The sequence below is a fragment of the Macrobrachium nipponense genome, chromosome 13, assembly GCF_015104395.2.
Source record: "Macrobrachium nipponense isolate FS-2020 chromosome 13, ASM1510439v2, whole genome shotgun sequence".
Classification (NCBI taxonomy): domain Eukaryota; kingdom Metazoa; phylum Arthropoda; class Malacostraca; order Decapoda; family Palaemonidae; genus Macrobrachium; species Macrobrachium nipponense.
Genome location: NC_087206.1, coordinates 79,502,820 through 79,522,543, shown reverse-complemented (window position 1 = coordinate 79,522,543; position 19,724 = coordinate 79,502,820). Strand labels below are relative to the sequence as shown.

General features: G+C 42.8%; 1 protein-coding gene across 1 annotated transcript in view; it reads left to right on the top strand.

Annotated features, from left to right (window-relative positions):
* Window positions 1-19,724, top strand: part of LOC135225373 (ubiquitin-conjugating enzyme E2 N) — a 47,210-nt gene that overhangs the window by 14,123 nt on the left and 13,363 nt on the right. The window contains exons 3-4 of the mRNA XM_064264705.1: window positions 4,818-4,908; window positions 14,377-14,464. Of these exons, the coding sequence (XP_064120775.1) occupies window positions 4,818-4,908; window positions 14,377-14,464 (179 nt within the window). The remainder of the gene's footprint in view (window positions 1-4,817; window positions 4,909-14,376; window positions 14,465-19,724) is intronic.

The following is a 19,724-nucleotide window of genomic DNA, read 5'->3' as shown; positions in this document are numbered from 1 at the left end:
ACTAACCTCAACCTAAGCCCACTTTAAGCACCCAGCAGTCTCTCTTGAAGGGGAGTCACTTACTTCATATCTTAACAAGGGGTCCACATGTCAGATTATCATTTAGTCAAATTTCCATAATGTTGCCACATTCTGAGCTGGTATTGTCATCTTAGATGCAGTAATTAGGGTTCTTAATCTTGTTAAGGCTACAAGAAAGGCAGATTCCAGCTTGGACATTACTAATGCTTGGCTGCACAAGAAATTACAAAAGTCATCTTTTCCCTGTTTAAGTATGTGGCCAGGAAGCTGGTATTTGTGGATGGGAAGGTCACCAGTTATTTCCTATGGAAGATATCTCCCCTCCAAGAGTTGAGTTTCTGTCACAGGGAGATATATATATATATATATATATATATATATATATATATATATATATATATATATATACACATACATACATACATACATACATACATACATACATATACACACACACACAGTAGTACCTCGAGATACGAAAGGCTCTACTTACGAACTCGAGATACGAAAGCCAATGCAAAAAATTTTACTGCTCTACATACGAAAAGTTTTCAAGATACGAAAGGTTGTGCTGTAAAGTCCAGAGATTCCGCCCGGACCACCGAGAACAATTTTAAAACTCCTGCGCCGCCAACTGAGTAAACTCGCCACCATCCTCCCGCTCTCCCATTGGTTCCTGATGCTAGTCACCCCATAAGGTCCTGCTCTCCTATTGGTCAGCATCTACCCCTTGTGCTTTAAGTATTCTATTGTACAGGTTGCTGTAAATTGAAAAACTTATTCATGCAATACATTTAATAAAAAAAAAACATTAGGTAAAGATAGAATAAGAATAGAAATGAATGGTTATCATACTGTTTGGTAGTTTCAGTAGTTGAAGAGAGATTAATGAAAATTTATGGCTTACTGTGTAAAAGTGATTGCTTGGCGATCGTTCGATACTAGTAGTGCTGGATGTAAACAGACGTTTGGAAGCTTTTTTTTGTTTTTTGTTTTTGTTTTTTGTTTATTATAGTAAATGGTTACTTAATAATTATTTGAAATGATGATACATGCAATACATTTAATAAAAAAAATGTGAATTTAGATACAGAAAATATAAAATAAATCAGTCTGCCAACAAATAGGTATTTTTTAGAATTCTTCTTCTGTTTTTATTATTACGTTACGTATTGCGTATGTTTCATTACAGCTGTCAGTAACTCGGTATCTCCATTAGGTAAGATAGAATAAAGAATAAAAATGAATGGTTATTATACTGTTTGGTGGTTTCATTAGTTGAAGAGAGAATATTAATGACAATTTATGGCTTACTGTGTGCTAGGAAAAATGATTGCTTGGCGCTCGTTCGATACTCGTATAGAATGTAAACAATCGATTGGAAGGTTTGTTTTTTCTTTGTTTGTGTATTATAGTTAATGATTAATTAATAATTATTTGAAATGAGTACATACTGATTATTAATACATTTTATTGGCATATTCTAAGCTTTTAGCTCTTAGGTTTAGATGTCAGAATCATAGACTAGGCTACAGTAGCAACCGCCTAACATAGGCTAGGCTTATTGTTAGGGGACATATGCTAAAGTCCTAATATATGCAGTAAAAATGGGGTTGAACATTACATGCAGTTGAATATTACTCAAGTATGTACAGTATTTTGCCTTTTTGGAGACATATTTCTTCGTCGTTACCCTAGAACATGTGTTTTAGGCCTGGAAATATAATTTACTGGGGTGTTTTTGAGGGCTTGGAACGATTAGCCATTTTACATGTAAATGTTGCCAAGATACGAAAACTCATAATACGAAGGCCGTCTCGGAACGGATTAATTTCGTATCTCGAGGTACCACTATATATATATATATATATATATATATATATATATATATATATATATATATATATATATTTTATTTATTTATTTATTTATTTATTTTTTTTTTATTTTTTTTTTTTTTTTTTTTTTTTTTTTTTTTTTTTTTTTGTTTTTTTTTTTTTTTTTAAAGGAACAAATGGCAAAATTAGGGTAATTTACTTAGATCCTAGATATGCGGACTTGAAGTCTTGAATCATAGACACCTTGAACCAACCCAGTATATGCCTTTGTTAGCAAAGGAAAAAGGTAATTGCCAACAGTTGAGTAAGTGGGCGGTACTCACATCCATGTCATTTGCTTGCTGTTAACTTCTTTGTTGCTAACTTCAATGAAGGCCAGCTTTTGCTGAAGATATGTCCATATGAAATTCGTTTTATCTTTAAAAAATTGACGATCTTAAAAGAGCAATTTTTTGCGAAGGTAGTTGGAAATAAGTATAATTTTGTACTTGGATTAGTTTTGCAGCCTTTTGAAATCAAGCAGTAAAGTTGTTATGATTGAAAAATCCTAGAGCAGTGGGACTTCTCACACAAGGCAAGTGCCATGTCTTGTGCCAATGAGTATCAAAGTATCATCAAATACTGCATTCCTTACATATTGAATACTAATTTATGATTGTGTATGTATGTGTATACACACACACACACACACAATCCCCAGTTACCGGCGATCCGGAAATCGCCGATAAGTAATTCTTGGCTATCGTCACGTTGGTGGAACAAAACTCCCGCTGATAAACAGGGACTGCCTGCATATATAATATATATGTATATATTAATTTTTTTCTCCTAGTATGTTATTGTAATATAATTTGTAAAAACCATGAATGAAAAGATGTGATTGTGCTCATTAGAAAATTATCTGCATTTAATATGCAGTATTTGCAGAGGTGAGATTTGCATGCTGGATTAGCCATCTCTGATTCATAAAGAGTGGTTACAGTTAAAGTGGCTATTTGCTAATTTCAGGTGTTAATATAAGCATTCATAAAACTCATGAAATTGGAATTTTGTATCATAGGCCTCTAAAACCCCATCCAGTTGTTCTGTGTTTTCTCTGTCAGAGTCAAGAAGTGGAAAAGCTTTCCCTTTACATCTGCCCAAAAGCAGATAATGAAATAAAGCCTTAAGCATCTTCTGGAAATTTTGTCCAATGATTTTGTATTGTAACTCAGGCCAGAATGACATAAGCTCTTTTTTTAGTAAGAGGTCTTCTTTCACAGATCAGTTCCCGCTCAGTGAAAAATGGCTTGTTGAAGATAAATGGCTTCACTATAGAATATCCTTAAGTTGAACTCTTGTGACAGGTGAGAGGGCTCTCAAATCAGCAGAAACTCTTCTTCCAGTTAAAATTCCCTGTAGGGAGCTGACGCCATCAGTGCGTGCACAGTTTAGATATTATGTACGGTTTTTTGTAGGGTCACTGCAACCTCTTTTTTTTTCCTCTTATTGTACCTCTGTTCATATTCTCTTTCTTACATTTCATTTTCCACCCTCTCCTAACCATTTTTCCATTGTGCAGTTCGATTTCCATTTCTGTGCTAAATGACTCTGTAGGTTCCTGCTCTTGGCTTGTGGCATAAATTCTGTATCCTGTTCCATCTTAGATCCAGTTTTTCAAGTAGTCGACTTCTTGAATTTGAACGTATTAGCAGTTGAGGATCTTTGGAAGAGAAGTACCTTCCAGATCAAGCGCTTCAGTAGTGTGGTTGGTTTGGTGTTTGCTTCTCAGCATTAGCGAGAAGGTTAGTGAGACCCTCACTACCTCTTGGGTTATCCCCATTCGTCTGATTGGAAAATCAGAGGTCTGTCATATATTCGTCTGTCTTATATCCATGATTTTATTGCAAAGACACTGATAACATTCTCCTGACATTAGGCTGTGCCACAGTTCATTTGTGCCATTCCATTGGAAACAGGGAGAGAAGCAGACCTTCACCATTGCTTATTCAAACAAAAGAACATAACATAGGACACAGTCTTTCAAAACACAAGTTTTGCAGTAGTTGATGATGGTAGATGAATGCAAGATTGAAGTTGGGTATGACTCCATTTCCATTTGATTGAGATTCCTGTAAGAGCCCTTGCAAAGGGCTAGGCATTCATTACAGTTAGCAGAGGAAATTGAGCATTTCATCTTGGAGATAGAAACCATTCTAAATTCATGGACATCTCAGACAGCTTTTGTTAAGTTTTACTTGAAAGACCTAATCACATGAATCTGAATTTTCTGTTTCATTGGCTGTGAGGTATCTGCAGCCCAAGTAGTATTGGCCCCTGAAGGAACCACAGACCCACCAAGGCTCCCTTCTCTTCTTCATGACTATTCCTTATTTATGAGCACATTTCTAGAGGGGTACTTGCAGTTACTCTTTATAGAAGAAGTAAGTGTATCATATTGATTTTCCAAGTCTTGAGGGGGAGTTCATATATATTGATTAAAAAATATTAATTCAACTACATGGCCCCTCTTTAGTGCAGATAACTTGTTTCCAGACTACCTTGACTGAGCAGGTTGCCTCTCCAGTGCCTCAGTGACAAAAGTGCTCTTCTACAGGAGCACTGGTCTCCTAAGTAGCCATGCAGGGTGGTTTTTAATATATATATATATATATATATATATATATATATTATATATATATATATATATACATACATACATATATACATACATACGTACGTATGTATGTATGTATGTATGTATGTATGTATGTATACACAAATGCATCATTTTAATCAAGAGAGCCCTCTTCATAGCCTTAGTTTTCTTATGGTAAGCTCTGACAACACATTGATAGTATTAGGGTTCCCAGGCATGTGGTGGAAGTGTGCTTACTGCGCAGATATAGTCTTATGTAAGTAGATTCATATTAATAAAATAAATTTTGTTGCTTTTAACTAAAAATTTTGCCTTTTCAGGAAACTCAGCGGCTTATGGCAGAACCTGTACCAGGAATCTCTGCAGTTCCAGATGAAAGCAATGCAAGATACTTTCATGTTGTTGTAGCTGGTATGTAGTTCCTTGTTTTGTTGCATATCCTTACATGTTTTTTTTTTTTTATTAGATACAATTTATTATCATGTAGTGTAGCGGTTAAGCAAAACTGGAAATAGTAATAGTAGATTCCAGAAAAAAAAAGGAAGTTGAACCATAAATGAAGTTCCTGGTATAGAGGGATCTCACTCAAGGGTGAAGAAAACAGTAGAAGAAATTGCATGCCACCTCTGTAACATCTGTAAAGCATCTTTGAACCAATTATGAGCAATAAAGAATTTTAATTGAAAACAATTTCCCTGGTATTCATAAAATGTTTTCTATGGGAGGGAGGAAACTGAAAGCTTACCAGCATAATTTCACTTGCTGACAAGGTACAGGAATCTATAGCAGTAGATGGCATGAGACATTTAAAATCAAGCAGTTTGACTCTAGAAAGCCAGCATAGATTTTGTTATGGAAGAATAGCTTAGTCTGACAGTCAGACTTTTCCAGGGCATGTTTATTGCATATCAAGATATAGAGCGATAGACATACTCATCTGGATTATCAGAAATCTCCTTCACCCATCTTGGGTGCATCATTGTTGGTTTTAGGCACCTTAGAACTTAGATTCTGACTCATTTAACTGCTTCCCCTGGAAGTGGTTTCCAGTTCTTGCAAGGGAACTGGAATCAAGTATTAGGGGTGGTTAGGTATGCTTTGTTGGTACCGTATTTCGTAAGGCTCACCTCCTTGCCATTTTTTTGTGAACTGTCATAATACAATTGGCATGAAAATCAAGTTTGTTCATGAACCTTACCTGCCAGATATATATATATATAGCTGTATTCTCCGAAGTCCGACAGAATTTCAAAACTCCCGGCACACGCAGTGGTCGGCCAGGCGGTAGGTAGTACCCATTCCCGCCGCTGGGAGGCGGGCGTCAGGAACCATTCCCATTTTCTGTCAGATATTTTCTGTCGCCGGTGCAGCCAAACAAGTGTTTTCTGCACCTCCGTCATTGGATTTTGGAACTCTTTTGGTCACTTGAGTATCCCGATTGATTTTTTGGTTATTTGATTTGGATCGGTGGTTAGGCATACGCTAATTGTGGATTGGTTTTTGAATTTGGCTTGATTTTTCCTTAAACTTGAGATGTCTGGATCTAGTTCGACTAGCGCCAGAGTATGTGGTGTGGAAGAATGCAAGGTGAGGCTACCGAAATCTTCGGTAGACCCTCATACATTGTGCGCGAATTGTCGGAAACATGTTTGTGTGTTTGATGATCGCTGCAATGAATGTGAGAGTATGTCTGATTCTGCGTGGAAGGCGTATGAATCATATGTGTCTAAAATAGAAAGAGATAGGGTAAGAAGGAGTGTACCGCCAGTTACACATCCAGTGGAATTTGGATACCCTCCTAAACCTGTGATGCCTTCGGGCCTTACATTAGTGTCTGTGGAGGGTAATACCCTATCAATGATTCTTGAATCTTTGCGTAGCCTGGAATCAAAAGTGCAAGATTAGAAGGTGGTTAATAGTGCAGTGGTGTGTAGTGATAATGCTCCGAGTGTTGCGGAAGGTGGGGGGTCGGACAACCGATCTGACGTTCCTTCGGCAAGACCTGGGGGCGCTTCCAGGCTTCCAAAGTTCGTAAACGGATCTTGAAAGAGTGCTTTTCGTCATCAGAATCGTCCTCCCCGCGCAGCGGTTGGAGCTTTCGGAAGCGATCGCGCCCTTTGAAGAGGACAAAGACGATAGATGTCCGCACAGGCAGCCGCCGCCTTTGATTCCTCAGAGGAGGACGTTTCATATCCTTAGCCCCATTCTGTTTTGCAGTCGTCTCCAGAACAATTCGAAGACTCTCCACCGCAAAAGAGAGCAAAGGTGCAAGGTGTTGCACAGGCGACCGGCACCTTTGGTCTAAGGGAGAAAGACGCTTCATGTCCTTTCTCTTCTTCTGTGTTGCGATCGTCGCCGGAGAGGATGTCTTTTGACGACAATGCGTTTGAGCGCCCTGTTGCGCTAAGGATATACCTGTGATCGGGGTCCATGTAGAGAAGGAGGAGGCTTCCCTTCGCCCATGCGTCCTTCTCACAGGATCAGCCCTAAATCGAAGAAGATTGAGAATTTGCAACATCAAATTGCCTTATTAGTTGCAGAGAAAGAGGATAATTCACGTCACAGGAGGAAGGATGATAAACTGCCAGTCAAGAGATCCAGCAGTCCCTCTCTCGATCGCTTTTTTCTCCTGTTACCTCGCCTTCCAGATTTCGTGCATGAAGTCTGCAGAGCACGACGTTAAGGCGGCAGCGAAACTTGACGCCGGCCTGACGTTTCGACTGGGCGCTCGGCTCGACGCCGGGCGGGGCGCTCGGCTGGATGCCAAGCGTGACGCTCGGCAGGAACTCTCGGCTGGACGCTCGGCTTGACGCCAGGCATGGCGCGCAGCTGGACGCACGACGTAATGTTTCTTCAGACATTCGCCGAGATTCGGAGGATAGTAATGAATCTCAAGAAGAAAACTTGTCGGAGGAATTAACTGAAGAACAATCATCAGCAGTATCTTCAGATTATCAGGTTTTGGTTCAATTGCTTCGAACCTCTTTTGAAGAGAAGTTTAAACCTGAAGCCCCGCAGTCGCCTCCTTCACAATTGCTATCGTCTAAGGCTATCAAGACTCCAGGATTGTTGAAGATGGCTACTTCATTATCAACAAAAAGGGCTTTTAAGAAAATGCAGAATTGGATGGAGTCAAGAAAAGCCCGAAACAAGAACGCTTTCGCCCTACCCCCCCTTCAAGACTGACAGGTAAGGCAGGTCTTTGGTATGAGACAGGAGAGGAGATGGGTTTTTAGAGCCCCCTCGTCGTCCCAAGGTGACTTCGCTACCTTGGTAGATGCACCCCGAAGAGATCCCTTTTGTCGACGACGAAAGTGCCCTGACCCTTTCTGAGATGGACCATCATATGAAGGGACTCTTCCGTACGATAGAAGTTTTCAACTTTTTGGATTGGTGTTTAGGGGTCTTGGATAACCGGTCGCGTAGTCCTGATTCGCTTAGCCTCGAGGAGCTGTCCAGCTTGCTTGCATGCATGGACAAGGCCGTCAGGGATGTTCGGAGGAGTTGGCTTCGCACTTCTGCACTTCGATTTTGAAGAAGAGAGCGGCCTATTGTGGTTTTACTGCAAAGGCGGTCTCTATCTCTCAAAAGGCAGAATTGTTGTATGCGCCTCTTTCGAGCCATCTTTTTCCTCAGGCTATGGTCAAAGATCTGGGCTGTCAGTCTACAAGAGAAGGCTACCCAAGACCTCCTAGCTCAGTCGGCAAAACGTACGGTTGTTTCTTCTACGTCGGCACGGGCGCAACCGTTCAAGAAGCAGAAGCCCTTTCGTAGGTGGAGTTTCCTCGAGAACATCTTCTCGAGGAAGTACACGTTCCAGAGGCAGAGTCTCGGCTAAGATCAGAGGAAAGAAATGAACCAGATATCCTTCAGCCACCAGTAGGAGCCAGGCTTCGACTATTCTCAAAGGCTTGGATAGGAAGGCGACGGGAGCTGGTCGCATCAACGTCATCAAGCGGGGGTACAAGATTCCTTTCTTGAAACCTCCCCCACTGTGCACGACACCCAAGGATTTATCCCCTATTTACCATCAGGAGAAGCAACAAATCCTTTTCGATCTGCTCGAGCAGATGTTGGAAAAGAGAGCGGTGGAACAGGTCGTAGACCTGGAATCTCCAGGCTTCTACAACAGGATATTCCTGGTGCCGAAACAGTCTTAGATGTGAGCAGTCTGAATCGGTTCGTACAGAAGCAGAAATTCAAGATGGAGGACACCTCAGTCACTTCTTGGGACCTTAAGACCAAACGATTGGATGGTTTCATTAGACCTTCAAGACGCGTATTTCACGTCCCCATCCATCCACAGTCGATGAAGTTTTCTTCGGTTTGTCCTAAAAGGGACAGATTATCAATTCAGGGCACTTTGCTTCGGATTGAGCACTGCCCCATATGATCTTCACGACTTTAATGAAGAACGTGGCGAGGTGTCTTCATCTTGCAAATATCAGAGTCTCTATGTACCTGGACGACTGGCTCATTCTTGCCTCCACTCAACGCGGTGTCGAAGGATCTTCAAACAACTATCGTTGGTGAAGTCCCTGGGACTACTGGTGAATTTCGAAAAGTCACATCTGATTCCAACCCAATCCATCTTGTATCTGGGGATTCAGATGGATTCAGTGACTTTTCGAGCTTTTCCGTCCAGGGACGTCAGCAGCAATGTTTAGACAAAGTGACAGCCTTCCTAAGGAAAGATTCGTGCTCGGTGAGGGAATGGTATGAGCCTGCTGGGGACCATTTCTTCGTTGGAGAAGTTTGTTTCCTTGGGGAGACTGCACCTCAGACCGCTACAATTTTTTCTCAAGGAAAATTGGAAAGAAAACAAGATCTGGATATGAGCTTAAAAATTTCAAGAGAGGTAAAACATCACTTAAAATGGTGGCTAGATCCAGTGAAGTTGTCGGAGGGCGTCTCTCTCAAGCTTCAGAGCCCCGACCTAGTGTTGTTCTCCGACGCGTCCCACCACGGGGTGGGGAGCAACATTAGGGGGGGAAGAAGTGTCAGGCACCTGGAGAGGGGAACAGGTGTCCTGGCACAAAATAAACCTAAAGGAAATGGCAGCCATCTTTTCTAGCTCTCCAGTTTTTCCAAGAAAAAAGTCTCTCATCGAATAGTCCAAGTCAACTCAGACAACACCACAGCTCTGGCGTACTTGAAGAAGCAGGGAGGAACACAGTCTCTGTCCCTTTTTGCCCTGGCAAAGGAGATCTTGCTGTGGGCAAGGGCAACTGGACGTCACGATCCTTACAAGGTTTGTAGCAGGAGTAGAGAACGTCCGGGGGCAGATCTCCTCAGCAGACGAGGTCAACTTCTGCCAACCGAGTGGACTCTGCATCAGGAGGTATGCCGAGAGCTGTGGGGGTTATGGGGACGTCCGCTAGTGGACATCTTTGCGACGTCCAGAACGAAGAGGCTTCCACTGTACTGCTCCCCAGTACTCGACCCAGCGGCAGTGGCGATAGACGCACTTATCTGGGACTGGACGGGGATGGACCTACGCCTTTCCCCCGTTCAAGATCCTAGGGGAAGTCATGAGAAGTTTGCGGCGTCGGAAGGGACGAGAATGACTTTGATCGCCCCGTTTGCTGGCCGGCGAGAGACTGGTTCACAGAGGTCATTGCCTTCGTAGTAGACTTCCCGAGGACGCTTCAGTAGGACAGATTACTCATACAGCCCCACTTCGAGAGGTACCACAGAAATCTCTCCGCTCTGAGTCTGACTGCATTCAGACTATCCAAAAGTTGGCCAGAGCGAGAGGCTTTCTAGGTCAGTGGCGAAAGCTATCGCCAGTGCAAGAAGAGCTTCATCCAATGCAGTGTACCAATCGAAGTGGGCAGTCTTCAGGAGTTAGGTGCAAGAAGAACGGCATTTCCTCCACCACGACCTCTGTGAGCCAGATTGCTGACTTCCTTTTTATATCTGAGAAGGGATCTAAAACTTGCAGTCTCTACAAATCAAGGGGTATAGGAGTGTGCTTTCAGTTGTCTTTTAGGCCACAGAGGCCTGGATTTGGCGGACAACAGAGACCTTCACGATCTCTTGAGATCTTTTGAAATAACGAAGGTTCAACAACCCAGTTGCCGTCTTGGAACTTGGATGTAGTTCTGAAGTTCCTCATGTCCAGTCCATTCGAACCTATGCATACGGCTTCCCTGAAAGATGTTACTAGAAAAGCTATCTTCCTGACTGCTCTGGCGACGGCGAAGAGAGTCAGCGAGGTACAAGCGATTAGCAAATACGTGGGCTTTAAAGGGGTTATAACCGCGGTTTGTTCCTTGAGCCCAACGTTCCTGGCAAAAAATGAAAATCCGTCCAACCCTTGGCCTAGGACCTTCGAAATTAAAGGGATGGCCGAAATCATTGGGCGCGAGCCAGAGAGAGTTCTGTGCCCTGTCAGGGCTCTAAAATTCTACCTAAAGAAGACTAAGGATTGTAGAGGTCTTTCGGATAACTTGTGGTGTTCGGTAAGGAAGCCAAATTTACCAATGTCGAAGAATGCTTTGGCTTTTGTTCTTGAGGGACCACCATCAAGGAAGCGCATTCATCCTGTCAAGACAGTGATATGAAAATGGTTGAAAAGTGAATGCGTATGAAGTGAGGGCTATTTCTCACGTCGGTAGGCCTTCCAAAAGAACATGGCACTTAATGACATCTTGATGCCACATTTTGGCGTAGTAATTCAGTGTTTTGCCTCTCACTACCTTCGGGAGGTGGAGGACTACATACGAAAGAACTGTTGCTCTTTGGGCCCATATGTCGCAGCAGACACTATATTGGGTACAGAGAGTAGCACTCTTCCTATCATTTAGGAAATATGTTAGTTTGGACTTTTTAATTTTATTTCTTTTTATTTTTTATTTTTAGTTTATTATTCTTATTTAGGTGTTTAGTTTATTGTGGTCTTGGGTCGGCCGCCTTAGGCGGACTTCCCTCCATTAGCCTTGGTTATACGAAGTTTAACCAGATAGGCTAGGTCAGGTGGTAATGTTTTTGCTTCGCCCTCATATATAGGTCACGTCCTTGCTGGCACCTCCAGTGAAGCATTAACAGCATTCGGTGTCTAATCAACACCTATATGCATTACCCAAAAAATTGGAGGTCTATAATGTAGGATCTAGTTGTTTTGTGGTCGCGCCCCCGTTGACAGATCCTCTAGAACTCAACAGCATCGCAGGTCACTACCTTGCTGGAGTCTCTAGTAAAGCAGAAGCAGACTTGGGTGACGGTACTCACGAAGTCAGCTATGCTAACAGGTAAGGAACCAAGATATCAATCATGTAAATGGAATTGTTTCCCAAAATCCGAGTCTGTCTCCCCCTTCCTCCAAAGGTGGGATTCAGCTATATATATATCTGGCAGGTAAGGTTCATGAACAAAATGATATTGTTATGATACAATAAAGTTTGTTCATACTTACCTGGCAGATATATATAATCAAAGTGCCCACCACACCTCCCCTCAGGAGACAGTGGCACTAGAAATATCTGACAGAAAATGGGAATGGTTCCTGAGCGCCGCCTCCCAGCAGCGGGAATGGGTACTACCACCTGGCCGACCACTGCGTGTGCCGGGGAGTTTTGAAATTCTGTCGGACTTCGGAGAATACAGCTATATATATATATATCCTGCCAGTAAGTATGAACAAACTTATTGTATCATAACAATATCATTTTTGATAACATACCTCTTGAAGAAATTTTGTTACTCTCAATTTTTAATTAATGCAATTATAAGATTTAATCAAATCTAAATGTTACTGTTAATAAAGAGACACCTCTGGAGCCATTACCTTGAGGGCTAAGTCAACCAGTTTAGTTTTGTGGTTAACTACTAACAATTCTATCAGGAGTTAAACCTCTTGCTTACTTGCAAAAGGGCTAGGAGCCTTAACAGCCATTTGTCTCTTCCAAGGAAGAGGCAAGGGGAAACGCAAAGGAGGGGATGTTTGAGTAGGTAAAACTTCTTCCAGTTGCTAATAATAGTAGAATGCCTTTCTTGCCACAAACTGCAAGATCCGTACCTCATCATCTGATATAGTTTCTAGTCTACCTTCCATCTTCAACTGTTTGCTCTAGACATTTTTGGCAGAGGTGAGGGCGGTTTGTGAGAACAATGCTCTGGAAGTTGCAGAGTAGTACTGTACCCATTCATGACTTTTAGAATCAGAGGAAATATCTGCAAGCCAAATTTTTTAATATATTAGGTACATTTTAGGACAGTTGGGCTAACAAAATGAAGCATCATTTTGTAATTGTAAGTATTTTTCCATCTTTATATGAGATTTTATTCTAATGTGTGATGATATTTTATTGGGCAAGATTTCTCACCAGGTTGATAGCAGTAATTTATCTGAGTTATTATATATAAACATAAAAGTAATTGATCTAAGTTTTCTTATATAAACAGATTGTAAATCTAAACACTATAACTAGTCAAACTCTGCCTTTTACGGCCAACTAAGGCATTTGCTGCATTTAGCCAGGATGTTCCGCACAGTTACCACAATTCTATAATATGCCACGACAGTAATGACGAAATGTCTCTGATATTTTTTTATATTAACTAAATATATGATAATTCCTCTGTTTTATAATAAACTTAAACTTTGCTGTGCTGTGTTGTGCTCTGTTGCCACCTCAGCCCAACAAGGTCTCCCTGTGTCAGTGAGGGAACATGGAAACACTCTCCCCACTTCTCACTGCTCGGCCTGCACAGCCAAGCGAAGGAAATAATCTGTAATGTGAATCGGTACTTTTTAGATAAGAAGGCCAATGGCAGACCTTTGTTACCTACCACCCACTCAAGCCCTTGCTTTGACAGCCAAAGCCACCAAAGTAAGCGAAAGGACAGTTAAAAGGCTTGGCTTCCAAGCAAATCAAAGAAAGGTGGTAAGAGGCTGAACACAAGAAACCCATCTTTACATTCACCGACAAAAACAGCCTACAACGGTTACAAATTTTGACGATGGATAAGTTTATCCTGAGAAGAACTGTATGGGAATTTTGCAATGGTAGCATTGAGTCACTTCGTCGAGTTCTGTTGCAGATTGGCTTTGATTTTTGCAAGTTGATGGCTGCAAGTTCCTTTTGAATAGAAGTGATGCTGTTGATCGCTCAAGATTTTTGAGAATGATGCGGCAAGTTAGATAGTCTGTCAAAAACTTTGTTTTCCTTGACAAAACATGGGTTAATCAAAATTAGACTGTTGCAAAGTGTTGACTGACATGGCCTCCAAACAAACAACAGGAGTAAAGCTGCCTACTGGAAAAGGAAATCGCCTCATCATTCTTCATGCAGGAATGAAAGAAGGCTTTGTCATGAATGCTAAACTATTTTTTCAAGCAAAAAATGGTGACTATCACAATCAGATGAATGCTTCACTTTCGAGCAATGGTTTAAGACTCGGTTGTTACCTAACATCCCCCTGAAGTTTGTGAAGGACAATGCATCCTACCATTCAATGGTGCTTGAAAAAAAACCATACATCATCTTGGAGAATAGCAGCGATAAAGGACTGGTTGATGAAGTACCTGGGGAAGCGTGGCAACAGTGCGGAAAATCCCTACTATATGCGGCCAACGCTTAGCGGCCTAAAAGGTTGAGTTTGACTATAGCATTTGGCTAGTTACATGAAAGGGACTGCTTGCAAGAGTTCCAAGATGGGCAGTTAAGCAGGTGGCTAACCACTTTGTTAGTTGAATGGTTGGAAAGTACTATCTCTTGCAGTCATTAGCAACACAATAGATACAATATTTTTATGCATTCCATGATATTTTTAACAGCTGAAAATGTGAATTTTTCTTATCTGTAGATGAGGATTATGTATGGATGAGGTAAATATTGCACGTAAGTGGTTAATGTAATTCACTTTGCTTGACAGGTCCTGAAGGGTCACCATTTCAGGGAGGAGTTTTTAAACTAGAATTATTTCTTCCTGAAGAATATCCTATGAGTGCCCCCAAAGTAAGGTGAGCAGTAATTTATTCTTTTGTCAGGACTTGGGAGTGCCTTTTATTTTAAACACTGATCCTGGGTCTTCTATATATTGCTCTGCTTTGTTTCAAATCTTTTGAGTAGTTTGATTTTGAAGTTTTATGCATGACACTTACCTGGCAGGTATATATATAGCTTATCCTCTTGACGCACTGGCAGAATTTCAAAACTCGCGGCAACCGCTAGTACACTGGTAGTTCAGGTGATGGCCACCCCGCTCCCGTGGCGTGGTACTTGGAACTATTCCCGTTTTCCTCAGATTTTCTCTGCCAGCCGAACCGGCAACATCGTTGTTGGTTCTCTGTTGGAATTTCCTGCTCGTTATCTGACTTTTGGATATTGGTATCGTATTCACGAAGTTAGAGTGGCAATCGCAATTGGTTAAGGAGGCGGGAACGAAGGAGGTGCTGCGGGATATGCAGCAGAGATTGGCAGTAATTGTGCAATCATGGGAGAAGCCCGAACAACCTTCGGTTTAGACGTAAGGACTCGTCTCTCCCGGTTAAGTCCTCCAAGAGAGGACGCAGGACGTACAACGCGATCCAGGACGCAGTGCGTCCTGTAAGAAGGACGAAGTTCAGGACGCAGGACGCAAGAGGAAGAAGTGATGGACGCAGGGTGGACGCATACGTTCAGGAGGACGCAGGACGCAGGCGGCAGCAAGTCAAAACATTGTCTCGACAAGGAAGAGAGGAGTTTTATAGGGAGTCAGTGCCGCATTCGCTTCTAAACAGGATCTGCATAAGGACTCTGATTTGGAGAATCAGCAGGATCTTGGTTTTCAAGATATTTCTTCGCAGGAGAAGAATTTGCGGAGAGTACGGAAGAGGACAAGACGGAAGCTCCTTCTTCGGACTACAAGAGGCTAACAGAGTGCCTTCTTTCTCTGTTTGAAGGAGATTTTTCAACCTTCAGGCCCGCCATCGCCTTTGTCGCAATTTTCGAAGACGAAGAAAGCCAAGAAATCGTCGTTTTGAAAATGACTTTGTCCATTTCGGCCAAGAAAGCCCTTCAACGCGTAAATGAGTGGTTGAAGGAAGAAGAAAGAGTCGGGGAAGACTTCTTTTGTATTTCCTCCGGCCAAGTTGGCTTCGAAGTCTGGTGTTTGGTATGCTACGGGGGAAAGTTCTTGGCCTGGGAGTACCTGCCTCCTCCCAGGGAGACTTCTCCAACATAGTGGATAGCTCCCGTAGACATGCTTTGCATTCAGCCAAATGTGGTGGACTTCTTCTGGAGTTCGACCATTTACTCAAAGGTATCTTTAGGACTTTTGAGGAGTGTTTAATTTTCTTGACTGGTCGTTGGGGGCCCCTGGCTCGGACTTCGGAGATGGAAGAGTCGTCAGTATCCGAGTTGTCGAGAAGCATCATGTCCTGTATAGATAAAGCCTTGAGAGATGGAGCTAATGAATTGGCTTCAATTTTCACAGCAGGCGTCTTGAAGAAAAGACATCTCTTATGCTCGTTCGCTGCTAAAGGAGTGTCGAACGCGCAAAAGTCGGAGTTGATGTTCTCTCCTCTGTCAGGACAGTCTTTCCCTCAAGAGATCATTAAGGACATATCTCTCATCCCTCACTCAGAAGGCTACTCAAGATCTTCTTACGTCATCTGTGAGGAAGTATTTACCTTCTAAGGTCATGAAGAAGACTACGAAAGATACGAAGACAGCACAGCAGCCCTTTCGGGTAGGACTTTCTCTCGACCAGCATTTAGAGGGAAAAGAGTTCCAGCCAAAAGAGGTGCTAAAACTTCAACGAAACAATGAGTCAGAAAAGTCCTCCAGACTTGTGTAGGGGCCAGAAAACTTTTTCCTCCAAGAAACTTGTTTTTTTTTTGGTAGGGGCCAAAGACTTTGGACTTCTGGGAAGTCTGGCAAAACAAAGGAGCGGATCCTTGGTCCGTAAAGGTAGCGAGGAAAAGGGTACAAGATCCCCTTTCTCAAGAAACCACCTCTCGCTACAGCTCCGAGAGCCCTAGGGGCTCATTACATCGATTTAGAGAAGAGAGAGGCTCTTTGGCATCAGGTCGTCACCATGTGGTAAAACGGGGCAATAGAACCGGTTCTGGATCACGAATCCCCAGGTTTTTACAACCGTCTGTTTCTAGTACCGAAATCATCAGGAGGTTGGAGGCCGGTATCTGGACGTAAGCCAGATAAACTTGTTCGTAGAAAAGACCAAGTTTACGATGGAGACGAACGATTCAGTACTGGCATCGGTACGACCAGGCGACCTGGATGGTAAACACTGGACCTTCAGGATGCGTACTTCCATATTCCAATTCATCCAAGGTCCAAGGAAATATCTGAGATTCGTGATCCAGGGAATGGATTTATCAATTCAAAGCCCTGTGTTTCGGGCTGTGCACGGCGCCTCAAATTTTTACAAGAATGATGTCGAATGTGGCGAAGTGGCTTCATTTGGCAGGAGTCAGAGTCTCTCTCTACCTCGACGATTGGCTCATAAGAGCACAATCAAAACAGCAATGTGGCTGGAGGACACGAACGTAACATTGGATTTAACCCAGCAACTGGGTCTGATGGTGAACCTGGAAAAGTCACGACTGATCCCATCTCAGGAAATAGTTTATTTGGGGATTCGGATATCCTCAGTGACTTTTCGGGCTTTGCCCGTCACCCGAAAGGCAGACCATGTGTATACGGAAAGTGCAAGAATTCCTAGTGAAAGACCAATGCTCAGCGAGAGAGTGGATGAGCCTGCTGGGGACACTCTCTTCGTTAGAGCGGTTCATTTCACTAGGGAGACTTCACATGAGGTCCCTTACAGTTCTTTCTGAAACGAAGTCTGGCCAAGAAGATCGCAACCATTATTCCTTCCGGTTTCCAATTCCTCCAAAGATAAAGGAGGAACTAAAGTGGTGGCTAGTTCCGGAGAGGTTGTCAGAGGGTACGTCACTCCAGCAGAGGAACCCAGACCGGATATTATTTTCCGACGCGTCAGACGCAGGCTGGGGAGCGACGCTGGGCCCCTCGGGAGGAGTCAGGCCTTTGGAGCGAAGAAGAAAAGGCATGGCACATAAACAGGAAGGAACTGATGGCGATCTTCTTGGCTATGAAAGCGTTCAGACCGTGGATCAGCGGCAAAGTAGTGCAGATCAACGCGGACAATACCACAGCTCTGGCGTATATACGGAAACAAGGAGGAACCCACTCGTTGTCACTTTGCAACCTGGCGAAGGAGATTCTTCTTTGGTCGCAGAAAGAAAACGTCACCCTGCTCACCAGGTTCATTCAGGGAGAGAAGAACGTCAGGGCGGATCTGTTGAGCAGGGACGGACAAGTGCTTTCCACGGAGTGGATGTTGCATCTTCAAGTATGCCAAGAGACTGTGGAAGCTCTGGGGCACTCCAGTAGTGGATCTTTTCGCTACCGCGGCGACGAAGAGGTTACCGAACTATTGTTCTCCAATCCCGGACCCACCTCTTGCAGTCGCAGTCGATGCCTTCCTACTAGATTGGACGGGGTCTAGATGCGTACGCTTTTCCCCCGTTCAAGATTTTAGGAAAGGTAATGAAGAAATTCAGGGAAAGTCGAGGAACAAGGCTGACCCTGATAGCCCCATACTGGCCGGCTCAAACGTGGTTCACAGAGGTACTGGAATGGACAGTAGATTCCCCGAGAAGTCTACCCACGAGAGTAGATCTTCTCAAACAACCCCACTTCGACAGGTTCCACAAGAACACCCTCGCTCTGGTCTGACTGCGTTCAGACTATCGAAAGACTTGTCAGAGCGAGGGGGTTTTCTAGAGAAGCAGCGAAGGCAGTTGCAAGAGCACGAAGACCATCGACTATCAAAGTGTACCAGTCGAAGTGGGACAACTTCCGTAGATGGTGCAAGAATCGGAAGATTTCTTCATCCAGTACCTCTGTGACTCAGATTGCAGATTTCCTTGCTATACCTGAGAAAGAACTAGGTTTGGCTAATCAGACGATTAGAGGCTATAAGTGTATGTTGTCGGCAGTGTTTAGGACACAGAGGTTTAAACCTGTCCAATGACGCAGATCTTAGAGTCTCCTCAGATCGTTTGATACAAAGAAGGATCGACGGTGCAGAACCCCTTCTTGGAATTTGGACGTCGTTCTCAAATTCTTGGAGACGGATAAGTTCGAACCTATGGGCAGTGCGCCGTTGCGAGAACTAACTAAGAAAACTATTTTCTTAGTAGCCTTAGCTACAGCTAAAAGGATTAGCGAGCTGCAAGCTATTGACAAGCAAATAGGTTGGAAGCACAAACAAAGCAGTTTGTTCTTTCAACAGGAGTTCTTAGCAAAGAATGAGAATCCTTCGCATCCATGGCCAAGATCATTTGAGATTGAAGGACTGGCTGATCTGGTAGGTCAAGAACAAGAAAGGGTTCTTTGCCAGTAAGAGCCTTACAGGTTTTACGTAGAAAGAACAAGAAGCATTAGGGGAACTTCATGTTCTCTGTGGTGCTCTGTTAAAGATCCTACTAGACCTATGTCTAAAAACGCAATGGCTTTCTTTGTAAGAGAAGTCCATTAAAGATGCTCTTTTGCTTTGTCAAGAAGAATGCTTCGTTTAATTAAAGTTAAAGCTCATGAGGTGAGAGCATAGCTACTTCCTTAGCATTCAGGAAAAAATTAGCCTCAAGACATTATATTCACGTCTTGGAGACAAACTCTTGTGTTTTGCTCGCATTACCTTACGAGACGTGAAGACAACTTTATAATTGTTCAAACGTTAGGCCGTATGTATCCTCAGGTACAGTCACTGGGCAAAGGGAGTTTCCACCCCCATAACCTAATAACATGCAGGTTTTATTTTAATTAGGTTTATAGTGTTTTTTATGTTGTTGAGGAGGTTAAAGACAACTCAGTCTGGTGATTAGTGTGTGTATTATATGTGTGTGTGGTTCAGGTGACTACTTTTCCTAGCATGAATGCCCGTGGTGAATGAGCTAGGGTTCTCTGTCACGAATTGGTCACGTCCATTGTCAGGCCCCTTATTGTTAGCTTTCTCAACAAACAGGTCACTCCTAAGTTGAGAGCTACTAAGTTTAGCAGGCTAAGAGGTCAGGACCTACGAAGTCACTACCTTATCAGGTAAGGACATAATGCATATTTCTAAAAATTTTGGTTTAAATTTTTGAATTATTTACGATGTTGCTGTCTATGACCCACCTCCAAATGGTCAATCAGCTATATATATACTCTGCCAGTAAGTGTCTGCATAAAAATGGTATTGTAGATACAATA